The sequence below is a fragment of the Alternaria hordeiaustralica genome (genome assembly GCF_023758085.1).
Source record: "Alternaria hordeiaustralica strain BMP 2776 chromosome Unknown scaffold_1, whole genome shotgun sequence".
Lineage (NCBI taxonomy): Eukaryota > Fungi > Ascomycota > Dothideomycetes > Pleosporales > Pleosporaceae > Alternaria > Alternaria hordeiaustralica.
Genome location: NW_026056773.1, coordinates 3,423,174 through 3,440,085, shown reverse-complemented (window position 1 = coordinate 3,440,085; position 16,912 = coordinate 3,423,174). Strand labels below are relative to the sequence as shown.

Here is a 16,912-nt window from a genome sequence, read left to right as displayed (position 1 = left end):
ATGAAAAGCGGAATGTCTTGACTTGCAAGCTTTATGTATCTGCCATGCTTTTTGACTAGATGCACATGCACCGTATCTGTTTGCTTTCACGTCCCTGTCCCAAAGCTCTCATCGAAGATTTACCGACCATGCCTTTCCTTCTGCAGACCGCAAATTCCACGACCGTACTGTGCAAGCCAGTATATGGCTACTCAAAGCTTCTCTTGATATGCAGTATAGCCTTTTCTACATGCTAAATTTCTATTTTGCATTGGACGCTCACCATGGAGTGAGTAGGCGAGATCGACGAGGAAGTCCCTGCAGAGGCCTTCACTCTTCTCAAGAATACTCTTCGTGCTAATGCAGGTCCAGATGTCGACCATGAGGCGCCGTCCAAGACTGCCTTTCAATGTGTTCTTATACATCAACTCGACCATCTCGGCGTTGGGTAGTCTGTCGGCTGACACATCTGTTGCAATTTCTGTGTGGAGAGTCTCCAGAGCGGCATTCTTCGCTTGCTTGTCTTGCAGCTTCTCGGCGAGGATGTAGAACTTGACGGTTGACAACGTATGTGCTTGAAAGTTGACAGGCGTCATCTTGGAAGCGTCTGGTTCATTGTACAACACGCCCATATAGATGAGATTGACGTAGAGGGCAAAGATCTTGGGGTCATCCTTAGGCAGTTTGACAAGTCGATCCTTCTTCTCAGACCAGTTGCCATTCGTTGCGCGGCGGAAGAACTCGGAGCGTCCGCTCAGGATGCCTTCGTGGAGTAGAAAGTCTTCTTGAGAACCTTCAGGACCGACGCGCACAGTCAAGAAGGAAGCCGGGTTGAAGCTAGATTGTTCGTGTCAGCATCGGCGATTGACGGTTACAAAAGATCACTTGCCTTATGGTGCTGACTTTCGCAGCTTCTGCAGCGGTTTGTGACTCCATCGTAAGCACTATCGTCCTGGTGGCCTTGAATCGCGAAGGGTGGTGTGAGGAGAGGTGAGGAAGTGATTGCCGAACAATTGCAGCTATACGAGATGTTGGTCTGCAAGTGGGCTGTAGGTAGATACGCGTCTATGGCAAGTCGCAATCAAGGTGAAGGCCGAATTGCAGGACTAGTGCTGTGATTGGTGTAGCGGCTTATGAGGATGGAGTGAGAGGACCCGCAGTGATGGCGATAGAAGCGGTCGAGAAAATGATTTTCTTCTGATGCCGCTAGATCGTAAGGCAAGGCGGAAGCAAAGGACGTTGGCATGATGTAGTATTAGGATGCTGATACTGGGCAAATAACAAGCACGTGCCATGAGTCTAGTCGCGACTTCTTGAACATGTAGCCTCATATCTGGTCATCATGGTACCTGCCTCTGACGGAAATACCACTTACCCGGATGCACCTTGGCAAATGGAAACTTTACCTAACCAACCTCACTATGTTGGACCTCTTCCTGACCGCTCGTGTTCGCTTGCGTGCACTTTTACCATGTTATCTTCATCATGTTAGGCCCAACTACACTTCTTAACCAACATCTTGATGTTAGCAGAATCCCAGACAGTTCAGATACAGGCGCAATCTCTTCGCGCACGCCATACTGGCTCTAAGACTCACCTTCACCTCGCCCTCCACCCAGCTTGCCGTCTGCCTAGCCCCGCCACCCTGCATGCAAGCCCTCCCATCTGAGCCCACACATCAGCAGCACCTACAAGACCCACCTTTACCTGAAGATATAAACCCAACATTGCCCCATCCACCATCAACTCTCCTCCACTTGGCGGACTCGGGTGGGCTCCTGACGGGTACATAGAGTGCATTGCACGGATTAGAAAAACCTAGAGAAAAAACAGACAACATGTCCATCAAAACCAAAAGTGACTCTGGTAATGGGAAAAAACACTCAAGAGATGGATTTGTCACACAAAGGGCTGAACTCAGGAGGGCGCGCCGTTCGATTCGGAGTGGGCGTCGGTCAGCAGATGCTGGGTGGGGGTTGAGTTGATTCTTTTTTGCCCTCTTTTTTTTTCGATTTGGGTTTGGAGGTGAAGGTGGAAATGGCATGTGAGAGCGGGTGACGTGTCTCTCGTAGAACAACAACACGCGGCCGCATTTAAGACACAACAGAGGAATGCAGAAGACACGCAGAGGTGCGAAGAAAGATAGACATAAGACAAATACAGATGACTTAAAGGTTCACGTGACTTTTCTACTTTTACCATTAAGTATGTCCTTCCTGAATGGCATCGCAGCGTACCCGTGAGGCCCGTGCGACGGCGTGGCACTCCTTTCTGTCAGCTTCTTCCACAGCTCGCCTATGCTTGCTCTGTTGGCGGGGAGCATACTATATTGCAAGCTGTATAAGTTGCGGCGGTGGATGGGTGGGACAAACTGCCCCGACACGAGATACAACAAGACGCTAGGCGAGAAGTAGTGCTTGCGTATGCGATCGCCGAGGTCGAAATAGGGTTGAAACATCGCGCGTAGTGACAGCGGGATCGACTGCATGGTGTGAGTTCACATACGTTACAGAATTGAGAAACTTGAGTTACCTTCAGCAACACATAGGCCGTCGGCGGTGAGCCTGTCTCGCTTGTCATGCTGGAGGAAAGATCGGTCGTGTCTTGTAGCTCGAAACAGATTCCTCCAGGTAGTCTTCCAGGATCCTTCAGTCGTAGCATGACTGCGAAAAGCGGGAAGTGATTGAGACAGGCAAGCCCCATCTCCAGCGCAGCTTTCAATCCGATGACAGCAATACGTGCGCTCGCAAACGTCAAGTAGAAGACGAACACAGTTGGCAGTAAGAAGAACTGCAGTGTGAAAAGAATAGTGCCGAGCAATAGCTGGTCCAAGTCGTAGTCGCATGAGTCGATTCGGTTGCGGAGGATGTTGCGCTTCTTTCCACGGAAAAGGTGGAAGAGGGATATGATTATCGTAAGCTGCCAATGAAAGATGCGAGCAGACGCGACGTAAAACGAATAGATGTGCAGCGTCAGCAGCGAAACGAGGTCCGAGAAGATTGAGATGGGCATAGTGGCGCCAGCGAAAGCGGAAAAGCCAATGATCTGGATCAGCGCAGGTAGATGTGGCCGCAGGAGTGATATGCATCCCGCCCAGTAATCAATGACCCAAAGAAAAAGGTCGCCCAGGAACGCAGCCAGTTCAGTGTTCAACTTCAAGCCTCCGGGCCATCCCATAAGCCATGATATCATGCGCCGTAGACCGTCGACTGACCAGGTACTAAATATGGTATCGACCTGAGCAGCCACGAACGAAGCGTTCTCGATGATGAATGTCCCAACAGCGATGCCCATTATGACATCGTTGGCAACCAGCCACAGACTATTGTAGAACCGGATATACTCCGGATGACTGTTAGTGATGCTTTCCCAGTCGATTTTCCTCCTTCGTAAGGTGAGATACTGAATGGGCCAGTAACAGGACTGTTGTAATCGTATGTCGATCTGTTGCGCTGTTGCAGATATGTCTTTCAGAGCTGGCGAGTCGGAAGAACCTGGCCGCCAATGTAGAAGCTGAAGGACTGCCTCTCCCATTATGCGATGCGTGATGAGCCCAAAAATAAAGAGTTGTGCGGCTACCGGCCATATCCAGACTCTGAACGCATAATGGAGTACAAGCCATATATAGTCCCAGAGATCGTTCGCAGACTCGACGACCCGCTCACTGACACTCAACGCTCGCTTCATGCGCCTGCCAATCATGCCGATGTTCTTCTGCAATAGGGCGTTCAATTCGTGCGAACAGTTCACCTGCTCGATGAGCATCGGCAACGCCAGCTCCTTTTGAGTGCGCGGGTGTGCAATCACCGTATGCAGCTTGAGCTTCTCAACGAGATGTGCCTTCCTTCTGCGCTCCTTCTCTTCTGCTTTCTCCAGCTCTTCGAAAGCTACATCCCATTCCGCGACCCTTCTTTTGTCTCCCAGTGCTAGCGTGATTGGTTGGAGCGAGAGGTATTGCATACGCGTTGGGTGCGGTCGGTCGTATACAATGACTTGCATTGCCGCGAGCGGTTCGTGAGGATGATGAAGGCGCGGAAAGCGGAACGAAGGGTCGGTATGGACTACGATGAGGTCGGTATCAGGCTGCTCAACTGGGCTCTTGGGGTTGACGTAGCCCAAGGCGCGCAAGGAAGAGTGTCCGCATCGTTGAAGTAGTTCCTGGACATCGTGTGGGCTGTGTCGCAGCAAGGTCCCGACAAGCAGCGCGTTCTCGACTTGACGCAACTCGACTTCTTGAAGCACAGCTACCACAAAGACATCTGACTTCGAGTTTCTGAACCCCACCAGAACACCCGGCACAGAGTCCTTTGGAGCGTCTGACGGCCAGAATACGCGCATCAACCCATTGTGTGTGACCATGTCATCTTTCTGCTACCCCGCTAGCTAGAAGGAACCGCGACGTTTGAGCTGCTCGCGCGCAGAGATGCCGGTGCCTGCGAGTCGAGGATGCTGTGTGATGCTGTTAGTAAGGACCTGGAAGTGCGAACAAGGTCCATACTGACCAGGTCTGTCTCTTGTGTCGCGATGCGCACAACCGGTAGTATGAAGAGGAAGAACAGCAGGGACAGCAGACAGAAACCCTTAGCAGTCCGTGTCACAACGCCGTGATCCCAGGCAAAGATACCTAGTTCGTAGACGCGCGTCACAAGATCCCAACGGGCGGTCGAGTACCCTGCGACGAAGATTCCGATAGTAAGAATGGAGAAAGCGTGCATCTACGCCGTCATGCCAAGTTGTGTTCGGAAAGGTCGAAGGGGGACTGCACGAACACTAGACTAGCATTCAGGAAGGCGCAAGTGTCTGCGATGCGTCCTGGCTTTCACTCTGTGAACTGACACTGGTATGAAGTAGTGCGCTTGGGAGTACATGGCGCTGGATGCATTAATGCGCGAGGCGTAGACAGACGATGATCGCGTACGTGGAAGGTCCGACCGGACTGATCGAAATGTAACGCTAAAGCCGAAATGGCCTAGCGTTCATCGCTCTGTCCTCGACAACGGTGAACACCATCACAGAGGCAAGCATCAACACCCAGACGCACAAGGAGATTCACCCTTTTCGACAAGCAGCTATAACACACCAGCTGCCGTGATACGGTAGGTGCTTAATTTCGTCTCGTCAACTCTTTCTACTCTACTTCGATACTGTCTACGCTGATTGCTTAGCGCGATTTGGCGACGAGCATTCCCAGTGCCACATGCATCGGTCGATATGGGCAGAGACGGGCAGAGGGCCGGGAACACCGAGATTGCGCTTCGATGGGCAGAGGTAACTACAAGTAATGGATTTCAACGGCGTTTCACTGCTGTGTGAATCGCAACCACCTGGGCAAGATTTGGCGCTCTCACTTTATACAAGAAAAAAGCTGAACAGATCTAGAGCCTACATCGACGCTAGGTCACCTATCTTGTAGGTTTTCACGTCGATGTAGGCTGCAGGCCTGTTCGGTCTTTTTCTTAATCGACGTGCTTTGTTCGCGTTAATTACTAGCGCGTCGCGTCCGTCCGCCGGAACCTTGGAACCCTCGCAGTTTCCGTTCACACCAGCCGCGACTGCCTCTTTCATTGACGTCCACAAGTTGACAACACAAGTAAAATCTCACCGTTGCTAACAAACCCCAGTCAACTGCGAACTCCAGATCTTGACCCCGGACAAAGAGGCTATAACGGCAACCAAGGCGACATGACTGTCTGTGGCTTCTATCAGCGCAATGCTTGCAAGTTCGGAGATTCCTGCAAATTCGAGCATCCTGGAAGTTCGCGAGATGCAGCTCGAGGCGGAGGCGGCTTTGGCGGAGGCTCTACCAACGGCCGCTTTGGTGCTTTCAACGGCGACCGCTATCGCCCAAGTGATAACAGCGGGACTAACTCATTTGGTGGAAACCGTGATCAGAAATCATCGACCTTCAGCTTAGACAAGGACGCCATTCAGATCGATCTCGCCAAAGAGCGGCCGATCTATCCGCTTTCATGCTACGGTCCCGGGAAAGATGCTCCGCGCCAGCTCATCGAGGGGCCTGTCGAGATCAGTCCAGAGGAGCTTCGATCCCGGTACTACACATTACGCGCGGCAGGCAATGAGCCTACAGCGGTAAGTCTGAAGTTCAGCGCTGGGTTCTTGATAACTAACGGTCTGTAGCAACAAGAAGAGGGAGCGCTGAGCGAGAAGATGCAACAGCAAGTAAAGGCGATTTTGGATCATATCACAGGTGCTATCAACTATGTCGCAGAGGGTGCCAACGTACATCCCAACCGCATCGACATCGCCAAGGGCACTGCAGCAAGCGGATCAGCAAGCAATCCTACTGGATCGTCTAACACTGCTGCGAATCCCTTCATGAAAGCACCACCGAACCCGTTCCAGACTGCTGCAGCTTCATCTCAACCATCCGCGTTCGGGCAGGCTTCTACACCAGGATTCGGCAAACCGGCCTTCGGTCAACCAGCACAGACAAGCTCAACATCGGCCTTCGGCGCTGCTTCTGCGTTGGGTAATACAGGATTTGGCAAACCGGCCTTCGGTCAACCCGCTCAGACAAGTTCAACATCGGCCTTGAGTGGTGGTAGTGGAAGTGCATTTGGGAAGCCTGCCTTTGGTGCCTCTGGGTTCAGTCAACCTTCAGCCTTGGGCGGTGGTAGTGGGAGTGCATTTGGGAAGCCTGCTTTTGGTGCCTCCGGATTCGGCCAACCATCAGCTCCTGGTGCAGGTAGCGCATTTGGCCAGTCCAGTAGTATGGGTCAAGGTTCTGGATCTGCTTTCGGCCAGCCATCAGCTCCTGGTACAGGAAGCGCTTTCGGGCAAGTCAGCAGTATAGGCCAAAGTTCTGGATCTGCTTTCGGCCAGCCATCAGCACCAGGTGCGACGTCGGGTTTCGGCCAAGCAAACGCTCTTGGACAAAAGCCAAGCCCCTTCAGTAAACCAGGTTTTGGACAGAGCGGATTTGGACAGGCGGCTCAACCAGGTGCCAATGCCTCTCCTTTCAGCCAGCAAGCTTCGTCTGGCGCGTCACCATTTAGTCAGCAAGCCTCGTCAGGTCCATCTCCCTTCGGCCACAAAGCACAGCAACCAAGCCAGTCTTCACCATTCAGTCAAGCTGCCCAGCAGCCAGCTCAACCTTCACCGTTTAGCCAGCAAGCTCAACAGACCCAGAAACCGAATCCGTTCGGTCAGCCTCAGCAGCCGTCTACACAAGCACCTGCACAGGCGAACCCCTTTGGTGGTGCTGCATCATCTACCACCCCGGCCTTCGGACAACCAAGCAAGCCGTCACCTTTCGGCACCCAACAGCCTCAAAACAACGCAACGCAGCCGGCAGCTGCCAACCCCTTCCTCAAGCCTCAAACATCTGCCGCGCCAGCAGCCTCCACGCCTTCACCCTCTCCCTTCAGCCCCCAGACACAGAGCCAGCCTAGCAACCCTCCCGCCCCTGTTCAGGCTACCTCTCAGCCGGCTTCCATAGCCCAGCCTAGCTCCGCACCGCGCCCCCATGTTGAAGGTGTTACACCAGATGGCAAGCCTATCGACCCCAAGGATCGTTACAAGGAGGGCAAACCAGAAGAGTATGAGGGCGAGCAGGGTCGGATTCTAGAGGAGATCTACAAACGTGTTGCTCAGCTAGGACGATTCAACGATGATGAAGACATACCCGTCACGCCACCGAAGTGCGAGTGGATCGCGCCGCTTACGCTGTTGTGAAGCGACGATTTGAGTCGGATAGGACAAGTGGGGGCATCTGATGGTAAATAGCATGAACGGCGTTAATTTTGGTTTCGTGGATTGATCTCACATAATGATGAGTTAAATAATAGATTAAAATGCACACGAAAGCGCGTGTAGTTACGCATTCATTTGATCGCAAACGCGACTTCCTAAACGGTGAAGCAATTATCTCGTAGTTGGACAGAGTTTCAGAGAGGCCACGATCCAAGTCCGCATGTCAGGTTCAGGTGGAGGGCGCCTGTCACAAAATCATCATCAGGTCCCAAAACACCACCATGAACAGCCTAAAACATATTTGGTATAAGGTGGTTACTCGATGAGTATCAACTTTCGTAGTGACGGAGAAGAGTCCAATCTCGTAGTGTACATGCGTGTTCCATCCCACTGGTCCATCGTATTGTACTGCCTGCTCCGCCCGTGCAAGTCCCCATTCGGCGCGCTGCGCAGGTTCGGCCGCGTAATCGTCGCTTGATAGGTATGCGGTGGGTGATTTATCGCTTCTTCGCATCGACTTTGTCCTCGAGGGTACGAACGTAGCCTTCTATCCGTTGGACCGCAGATTGGAGAGCCTGCTTTCGTTAGTCATGGCCTGCTTCACTTGTATAGCTCCAATGTATTGTTTTTGCGATCGAGCTTATGCATAAAGGATGTATGGAGGAATGACGTACGTAGATGTCCTCGGTCAGGAGCTGGTTCGATACGCGGTATTCGTCAATGACATAGTAGTACATGCCTGCGCCGGATGCGGTAGCACCGAGAAGGAAGCCGAACAATCTGTCGTGTGTTAGCCATAACAATTCAGCCTTCTTTGCCATTCTAGTATATTGTGTTCGCCGTCGCACCTGCCTGATGGCATGTGACAGTCTTCCGTGGCTGTATAGCCGTCCAACCCAGTTCAATAGAATGCAATTACAAGATGAGCACTCACCCTCCCCTAAAAGCACCAACGGGCTTCTTCACTGGCGCAACAACAGTATCCTGTCTCAGCACAGCGCCTGTCTGGAATCCGCGGGAAGCAGCCATAGGCGCTCGAACGCCGGCGCGAGCCGCCGCCCTCAAGAATTGAGTTGCCATTGTGTCCTTTGCTATCTTTTACGTCGCTCGTATCGTGTCTCGGAGTCTGGTCGCGGATTGTGAGCGTGTGGGTGCAGCGTGGTGGTGGTGACGCTCGTGTGCCGGCCGTGACGTTTGTGAGCTACCTGCTCTCCGCACTACAAACAACCTTGGAAGCAAGCTCGACTCGCCTGACCTGGACCCTTGCCTGCCTCCCGCTTATGTCAGCCACCCCGCCTGGCTTTATCTGGTAGACCATGCACTGCGATTCATTCATCGCATCTCGACACAACAAAGTTTCTGCCAAGTGTGATAACTGAAAGGGGTCGCACCCACTGCTTCGTCTAAGTTCCCCCCCTTCGATAGTTTCGAGTCACGATTATCGCCGCTATCCAACTCCATCTTCAGCGACCCTCTCCAGATGCGGTCCCTAAAGGGGCCATCCAGGGCGTCCGAGCTCTTACCTGGTCGATACGTCAAATACACGCGCACGTGCCAAACATGCATGTGACACTGAGACATCTTGTCATAGTAATTACTGAATTAAATCGCGATGCGCGTAAGGGTATTGTAAATCATGTACATTAAGGAAATGAGGGCCTGCTAACGGGCAGTGTCCTCGTGCAGTCCACCAACTTCATCAGATCTCTCTTCTCTACACCCAGAAGACTCATCCTGATGTAAGCCTTCGCATAGTCCAGGTTCCAATGGACCTGATTACCAACAAACGACTTCCACTCATCGGCGATCTTGGGATGTGTCGATAGCACCTTGTCGCTTGGGAGTACGAAGACCTTCTGATCAGCACTGCCACCGGAGGGATTGTTGAGAGTGTCGTTATAGAATTCGACGTCCCAGACACCGGGGGTCGTATCGAGTGGCTTGTCGACGACCTCTGGGCGGACGTCCACGAATCGTTGCTTGGCTGTTGCGTGGGCGCCTACGAGTGCTGCGAGATCGTGGGGCGAGAAACCCTTGTCCTTGAAGATGGCAATCAATTTGTCGGCGTCTTGATGGACGTCAGGTAGAAGTCCTTTGGGTGCGGCCTTGGTCGCATCCTTGCGGCCAACGAATGTAAGTACGCGGGGCCCCTTCGGACACGAGATTGTTGCGTGATTGTGCGCATATTGGACGAGATCAGCGTATCCGACCTTGTACTTGGATTGTACATCTCGAAGTTTTGTGCGAATGCTCTGAAGGCCGTTGTTCTCGGGTCTTTCATGCTCGCCAAAGTCCATGAGTAGCGATCCATCGGCACCACCATTGAGAGCATTCTTATCCCAAGACCCAGCATCGTGGAAGCCCATACGGACTGCGGCACGAGCGTTGTCGTTGCATTGTTTGTCCTTGGGGTCGACAAACAGCTTGGTAAGCTCGGCAGAGACATCATACCCTATATCTGTTAGGCCATAGACGATTAAGGAGGATTGTTGTAACTCACAAACGCAACATTTGTCAATACTCAACAATGAGCAGGTCAACGGCTTGTTCGTCTTGGTGTTGTCGATAGGTGACTTTTTACCAGACAGAACGTCCGCAATGAGTTGCTCAATGCCTGTGAGAACACCATTGAGAATGCCATCGATAAGGCCGGGTGCGGCATGACGGGGTTCCAACGGAGTTGATGATGCTATCGAACATAGAGCGATGAGTGGCAACGCCAGGGACTTAGTAGGGACCATCATGGCAGCTGAGGTAAGTAACGACCGAGAAGATTATGAACAATAAATTATAAGACAGTGTAAGAGGAGCAACTGTGAGCTGATGAGGAACAAAAAGACAAGATGTTTGGAACATCCTTATATTCCCCGACTGTCTCCTAACAGCAACGGTGTACCAAGTCCCGGGCCTTCCATTCTCGCCGATCACAGTCCCGCATGGAACCAAGACGCCGTTTAGTTGAGGCCACAGCAAGCCACATTGAGTAGAGGGATACAGCTCGGTCCCCGAAATAGTAATCTATCCCTGTAGCCCTAGGCCAAGCCAGCCGCTTTAAGGCGATACGGTTGAGGAAAGCCAGCCAAACAGCTACCAAGTGATGGTCATGACAGCGATATGCAGGGCCGAGCCTAGACTAATGACCTTTTGAGACAGGTAGATCCCGTCAATGTAGGAAGTCAGGGCAGTCTAGCAGTCGCCGCCTAGAAAAAAGGTGCCAAGCTTGCGAAGAGGCGCATTTGCGAACGGTCTAGCTGTTGCAGACATGTGCCTGATTCAAAGAGTGTGAGTCGAAACACTCGCCATTCGACAAGCAAGTACAGCCCAGAGCGAAATATCGACAGTACAGTCACAGCATCCTGCGTGAATGCCACCAATACTTGAGTGCGGAAGAGCACCCTGCCGAAAAGCAGCATACCGCTTTGCGATTCTCCGGTGCCGCTAGCGTCGATATCCGTTGTCCAGAATTCTACGAAGCCACGATAGCCTCGTGTTTTCTCGTGAAGATGCATGGTGGCTTGTCCAGATCTCGCGTGTTCGCTTGGCATGTCAAAACTCAATACTCTCCGCATGGTGATCCGGGACCTGAGCCCATCATCCGCGAGGAAGAATACGCCACTTGCCTTGCGGTCCCACATACGTGAACTCGTACAACGACTAAGCGGTGTATTTGTTCTTCAGCTACACAAGCTAGTACCATCAGCTGGGATTCGCTTGTATGCCCAGGTGTCGTGGCATGGCGCGCCATGCGATTTCGAGCTGCTTTCGGGTATTGCCCCAAGATAGCGATACAAGAGCCACTGACGCTTTCCGCTAGCGAACGGTGATGTTAGTAATTGAGGTGATCCGGTAAGCCTCCAGTCCATCGACCGCTTGTAGAAGAGCTGAGCCAAGTGATCGACGACACTAGTGTGATCGTGCAGCCGCTGCTGTGGAGAGCCGGAGCCACCACGAGCACATGACCTTTGAAATGCTCAGCCCTGTAGGTGTTTGGCAGTAACTGAACACTTTTCCATCCAAATGGATTACCCTCGCAATCTGCTGTCTCAACAAAGAGCTTGTTCATGGCAGTAAGCCCAGCATCTGCCACCCTTTGCCGGTGTCCATTGCTTTTCAGGACGTCAATGTTGAGAGTAGCGTTCAGAACGCGCATCGACGCGCACATAGAAGGTGTGAGGAGCGAGGGTCTTGCAGGTGCTTCTGCTTACCTTGCGCGGTTCCGCTTTAATGCAGGTACCATTACCGTACCAACGTGTTGCACGGTAACAAGCAAAGCTATTGACGTTAGATGCAGCCTGACACCGTCCGGAACCAAAGTGTTGGATGATCCGACGCTCGGAGGTTGGACGCCCATGAGATTCGATGGCAGAACAGCCCAGCAAAGGGTTGAAGAAGTTGGAGTCTAGGGTTCAAGGGTTGTTGAGCTTCATGTACCGTTCCTATCGCCTCCAGGGCTTCTTCGGCCCGCAAAAGCATGAGCCTTGACACGGTGCTTGATTGTTTGTTCGCTCCAAGCGTTAGCATAAACGTCCCTGACCCCTTACCGCCATAATACTCAACAGTGACAAATATCCCATCAGACGTCGTTATCGCATTGATGGAGAGAGAGATATCTTGGTGGAGCGGCGAGGCCACGGCTCTAGCGGGAATAATGGTCTTGGCGTGCGCCAATCGGGGGCCCCGATCAGCGGAGGCCTCGACGCGTCTCGCCCTTTTCGATCTTTGTTCCTTCATGCATCAATACTGAGGGCAGATTCGCATCAGTCGGACATTCGTATCATCCATCTGATATCGACTGGTACTCCCCTTTCGCAACCTCGTCACTCTTACTCTGAAATCGCGACCCTTATCACGTCATGCAGACAGATGTCGCGTCCGGAATCCTCTGGCAACAGTCCGCCAAAACGTCGACGGACGGTTGAAGGGTCGTGCTGGCCTTGCAAGCAAAGACGAGTCAAATGCGACCTCCAGAAGCCCACATGCCGACGATGCCTCCTTTCCACAAACGCGGAAGACTGCAGCTACGACAAGTTACTACTCAGATGGAAGAAGCGACCTGCTAAAACGGTGCCCGAATGCATCCCACAGCTATCCATCGAGCGTTCGCTCAATAACATTCACCTGGCAGTCAATGAGCGAAGAGCACTGGAATACTTCAAAGCGCGGTTATGGCCACTTTTCTCCACTCTTCATGAGCCAGTCCCGCCACCAGTCGCACTTGCCCTGCGCTCTCAACCTGTCCTCCAGGCCCTATGCGTATTTGCCGAGGAGCATCGGGCGCTGCAAGAGCGCGGATCGTCCAAACAGACTCTTGAGAGGAGACGCTTGCATTGCTTGTCAGTTATCCGCGGCCAACTGAGCAGCGAGCAATCCGATGGTGCTGCGCTCTCCGCACTTTTAGTCGCGGTGCTGCTTTTGTACTTCCTGGAAGGCTATGTCAACTGCATGTCAGATGACGCTTCGACCGGTTGTCACCTTGCAGGAGCGATCGCAATCATCAACGCAATGGGTGGCTTTCGAGCAGCATGGTCATCGTCAGACAGAATGACTAGAATGCTACTCTCGGAACTAGCATCCACCGATCTGACAGACGCCCTGCTCCAAGACAGAAAACCTTCGTTCCCAGCCTCCATTTGGGAGACAATGGAGTCAGGATCAGTATGGTGGGAAGTCGTCCCTGGCACTACATCACTCGGGTCTGTTCTATCCACATTGGCTGAGATGAGCTTCTACCGCCACGAGCTACAAACTGGAGCCGAAGTTTGCGTCGAGAAGGCGCAGGCCTTTGAGCATGCGCTTCAGCCCACGTACTCCAAGCTAGAGTGTCCAGATGGAGACGCAGGACAAGACCTGCTAAGCCCTGTTACAACGGCATCGCTCTCACTTGTCCGTTGTTTCCAGCACGCAGGCCTCATATACCTTTACAGTGCTATTCACGACATTCCCACGAAGCACTTTCTTCTCCAACAGCATGTCCATGCGTGTCTGGAGTGTATACAAGGCATGGATACGAGATCTAAAGCACAGAACTGTGCTCTTTTCCCACTCTATGTTGCTGGCGCACATGCACTCTTGGAGGCCCATCGGGAATGTGTGATGAAGATTTTGGGGAACATACACAACAATCTGCGATTCGAGTCCGTGCTGTCTATTCGGGCAACTTTGGAGGCGCTCTGGCAACCGTCTCGTAATCCTACTACGTGGAGCGGAAGTTTCAAGAACACCGCCATGTGTACATTGGTCATATGAAAGAATTCATCGGTTCTTGCTATAGCAGAAGATTGCGATAGTTCCGGCAAAATGCCTCCGAGCCCTACGACTACCAGCCACTTGCTCAACTGTCTAGTGTTTGCACCAGGGACGGCCATAATTCATGTCGCATTTTACAGAGATTCCAAGCCAGATGTATACATGACTCTAAGGACTATCTAGTTGTTAAGATTGAAGAGTGTATATGCAGCAAATGCGACAGGAATGGTAGCCACTCTTGGTGCCCGTATCCCAGCACATTACCAATGTCTGAGTACCGCCTCCCTCACTCCAATTCAACGAGAGCCTCCACCTCGATTTCGACTTGCATGCCTTCGATACCAAGTTTGGTAATCTCGACACATGTCCATACCGGTCGGTGATCAGGCATGACGCGTCGCCAGCCTTCGATACATAGGTCCGCAGACTCGTCGATGTTTGTGTGGTACGATCGAATAGCGTATACGTTCTTCCAGGACACGCCCTTTTCGACAGATTGTAGAGCCTTCTCAATGTTCTCAAGCGCTAGCTCCACTTGCTTTGCCGCGTTTGGTGCTACGTTTCCTTCCGCATCCCAACCACCCTGGCCTGAAATACGGACGACGTTTCCTAGTTTGACAGCTTGCGAGTAATGGAAAGCTTTCGATTTGGATTCGGTTCCAGCATAGTTTCCGAACGTTGCCATAATGAAGTTCTCGATGTCGATAGTGAAATGCGTTTGGGGCGAAATGAAGAAGAAGTTGGTGACAAGTGTTCTAGTCGAGAAGGAGTCGGGCGAAGAAGCTTATAACACGGTCTTGGAGATGATCGCGACTTATAGACCCATGCATCGTATGGGGCGTGTTTCCGCTGTTGGGTCCCGTAATGAATGTTCGCAACACAGCTCCGCGTCATCGCACTGGAGTCAAGCCCCAGACTACGACAAGAATGTTCAATCTAGAGTCCAACAACTCAAAGTTGCCCGGTATTTGCCTCGCTCTGGTATAGACAAGCTCGCTATCGTTGAATTGCTCTCCTTGACGAACGGAAGTGGAGCGTCCCCGCAATCCATATCTGACACAAGCAAACAAGCTCCTATCTCCGATATGAATGATGCCGCTGGAACCACGGAACATCTCAACATGGAAGGTTACCAGGCCTCGTTTTCGCCACGAGATATGGGACCGGGGTTTAGCGTGGCGATGCCTTGCAGTTCGAGCTATACCCAGCATGGCAAGTACAGCGGCCATTTCTTGACCCACATTTCCCTGCAAACCTATACACGCGACCCTACGCTAAGGTGTAGATAGCCGCCAATGGTGTCATTCGCCATTGTCGACGTCCATCTCACGATGATCTAGCATTTAACTGCTCTTGTCGTCTGCTTGAAGCGTCGTTGGAAGCAGCGAGCGGGGAAATACTACTACCTAATGTACATGTTATCGATCAACCCAGTCTTGACGCCTCTTGGCTTTGCGGCGTTCTTGGTTGTACTTGCGGTTGGCCTGATATGGCGGACGCAGAAGACCTCGAGTAAAAAGCTCTCTCCATCTTACGACGTGAAGCAGAAAGGTGCAGTTGATCAAAACATCCTCAATCTGAACAGCACTGACCTTTCCAAGTCCCGTCTATATCATTCAAGACACCGTTACCGCAGCCGGCGGAGGACTACAAACTTGAGCTTACGGATCCTAAGCTCTATCGACCCTTCCGCCATGGCCCGAACTTTGTAACAATGGGAATCCGGAAAATGGATTGGGACCAGTGGATTGAAATGGATTCGAATTTCATCCCTTACCACGATGCCAAGGTTCGGGAGCTCGAGAAGGACGTCAAAATGAGGGTACAATATGTCGACAATGAGGTGACGCGCCTAGCATGCTTTGAAGTTCTGGAAGAGTTGACCCAATATCTCACGCATCGCTATCCGGAAGTCTTCCAATTGCACGGCAACATCCTTCATAACACAGTCACTGGTGAAGAATTTCAGTACCCAGCACCGAACCCGACGGAAGCCATGGTTACCGCAGCAAAGCTAGTACAGGACGATCTCGTAGTCATGGTATTGAATGACGATGGCCAATACCACATCGATGCGGGCGCGGTCTGCCTACCTGGGTTCTGGCGTTTGACTGAGAAATACCGCATGTCGCTCGACGAACTCCATATCGAAGCCGGTGTACCGCACTACCAGGAGAAGCTGCAAAAGGCGATGAATCGTTTCTTTGCAAATATGACGTGTGAAAAACCTGTCATTCGGAACAACGTAAGTAGCGAGCTATTCACTTCAACTATCGAGTTGCCAGTGTTAATCGATTCGTAGTTCTTCATTCAATTGGACGATGGTCTTGCGTGGTCACACCGCATGGGCGACCAAAACTCCAACACGGTCGCCTCATGGGCCACTGCCAACTCCAAAGGTCTCCGTGTCGAAGACATTCACTTCCGCTCCGAAAGGCAATCTCTGCGACGTCTGCCAAAGTCCAAAGCTCTGCTCTTCACCATCAGAACGTACTTCGAGCCGGTAACGACTATTGCGAAGGAGCCACATGTACCAGGAAGACTGGCCGAGGCGATCAGGAGCTGGGATGAGACTGTCAGTTACTACAAGGGACGAGAGCATTGGGAGGGTTTGTTGCTTCCGTATCTGGATGAGGAACATAGGAAGCAGGTTGACAGTGGTGTGTTGGAGAAGCCTGAGGGTGAATTTCCGTTTTGAATGTAGGCTTCCTTGTCAGATCCAATAAAGATGTGCTTTGTTGCATACGCACACACCTCAGTATACTCGGGTGGTCGACAACATGAACTAGTGCTTCTATGCCTGCTACTCAGGTGATGAGGCCTAAGCTTCAAGAATGTGACCTTGGGCCAGGTAGCCCATTTATCTCACACCTTTACTATAGCAGAAGCGCTCCAATGCCACGCTGCAGCTTTTGCGTAACATACGGTACACATTACCAGGGGAGCTATGTTGAGTTTGATGCATACGTACTCT

At 52.0% G+C, this 16,912-nt stretch overlaps 7 protein-coding genes across 7 annotated transcripts; 3 read left to right on the top strand and 4 right to left on the bottom strand.

Moving 5' to 3' along the window:
• Positions 1–191: 191 nt before the first annotated feature.
• Positions 192–4,317, bottom strand: J4E84_001106 (uncharacterized protein; the record flags this gene model as incomplete). The annotated part of the gene is made up of 3 exons (XM_049383740.1): positions 192–816; positions 2,217–2,461; positions 2,512–4,317. The coding sequence occupies 3 exons, from the start codon at positions 4,315–4,317 to the stop codon at positions 192–194; spliced, it is 2,676 nt and encodes an 891-aa protein (XP_049249258.1).
• Positions 4,318–5,661: 1,344 nt separating this feature from the next.
• Positions 5,662–7,674, top strand: J4E84_001105 (uncharacterized protein; the record flags this gene model as incomplete). Its single annotated transcript, XM_049383739.1, has 2 exons — positions 5,662–6,069; positions 6,118–7,674. 2 exons carry the CDS (start codon positions 5,662–5,664, stop codon positions 7,672–7,674), a joined length of 1,965 nt encoding a protein of 654 aa, XP_049249257.1.
• Positions 7,675–8,189: 515 nt separating this feature from the next.
• On the bottom strand, positions 8,190–8,721 carry J4E84_001104 (uncharacterized protein; the record flags this gene model as incomplete). Its single annotated transcript, XM_049383738.1, has 3 exons — positions 8,190–8,267; positions 8,367–8,472; positions 8,627–8,721. 3 exons carry the CDS (start codon positions 8,719–8,721, stop codon positions 8,190–8,192), a joined length of 279 nt encoding a protein of 92 aa, XP_049249256.1.
• A 614-nt stretch (positions 8,722–9,335) lies between these two features.
• On the bottom strand, positions 9,336–10,436 carry J4E84_001103 (uncharacterized protein; the record flags this gene model as incomplete). Its single annotated transcript, XM_049383737.1, has 2 exons — positions 9,336–10,144; positions 10,193–10,436. 2 exons carry the CDS (start codon positions 10,434–10,436, stop codon positions 9,336–9,338), a joined length of 1,053 nt encoding a protein of 350 aa, XP_049249255.1.
• A 2,119-nt stretch (positions 10,437–12,555) lies between these two features.
• J4E84_001102 (uncharacterized protein) lies at positions 12,556–13,938 on the top strand (the record flags this gene model as incomplete). The annotated part of the gene is made up of 1 exon (XM_049383736.1): positions 12,556–13,938. One exon carries the CDS (start codon positions 12,556–12,558, stop codon positions 13,936–13,938), a length of 1,383 nt encoding a protein of 460 aa, XP_049249254.1.
• A 286-nt stretch (positions 13,939–14,224) lies between these two features.
• Positions 14,225–15,243, bottom strand: J4E84_001101 (uncharacterized protein; the record flags this gene model as incomplete). Its single annotated transcript, XM_049383735.1, has 2 exons — positions 14,225–14,693; positions 15,212–15,243. The coding sequence occupies 2 exons, from the start codon at positions 15,241–15,243 to the stop codon at positions 14,225–14,227; spliced, it is 501 nt and encodes a 166-aa protein (XP_049249253.1).
• Positions 15,244–15,347: 104 nt separating this feature from the next.
• J4E84_001100 (uncharacterized protein) lies at positions 15,348–16,636 on the top strand (the record flags this gene model as incomplete). The annotated part of the gene is made up of 3 exons (XM_049383734.1): positions 15,348–15,489; positions 15,540–16,183; positions 16,241–16,636. 3 exons carry the CDS (start codon positions 15,348–15,350, stop codon positions 16,634–16,636), a joined length of 1,182 nt encoding a protein of 393 aa, XP_049249252.1.
• Positions 16,637–16,912: the final 276 nt, after the last annotated feature.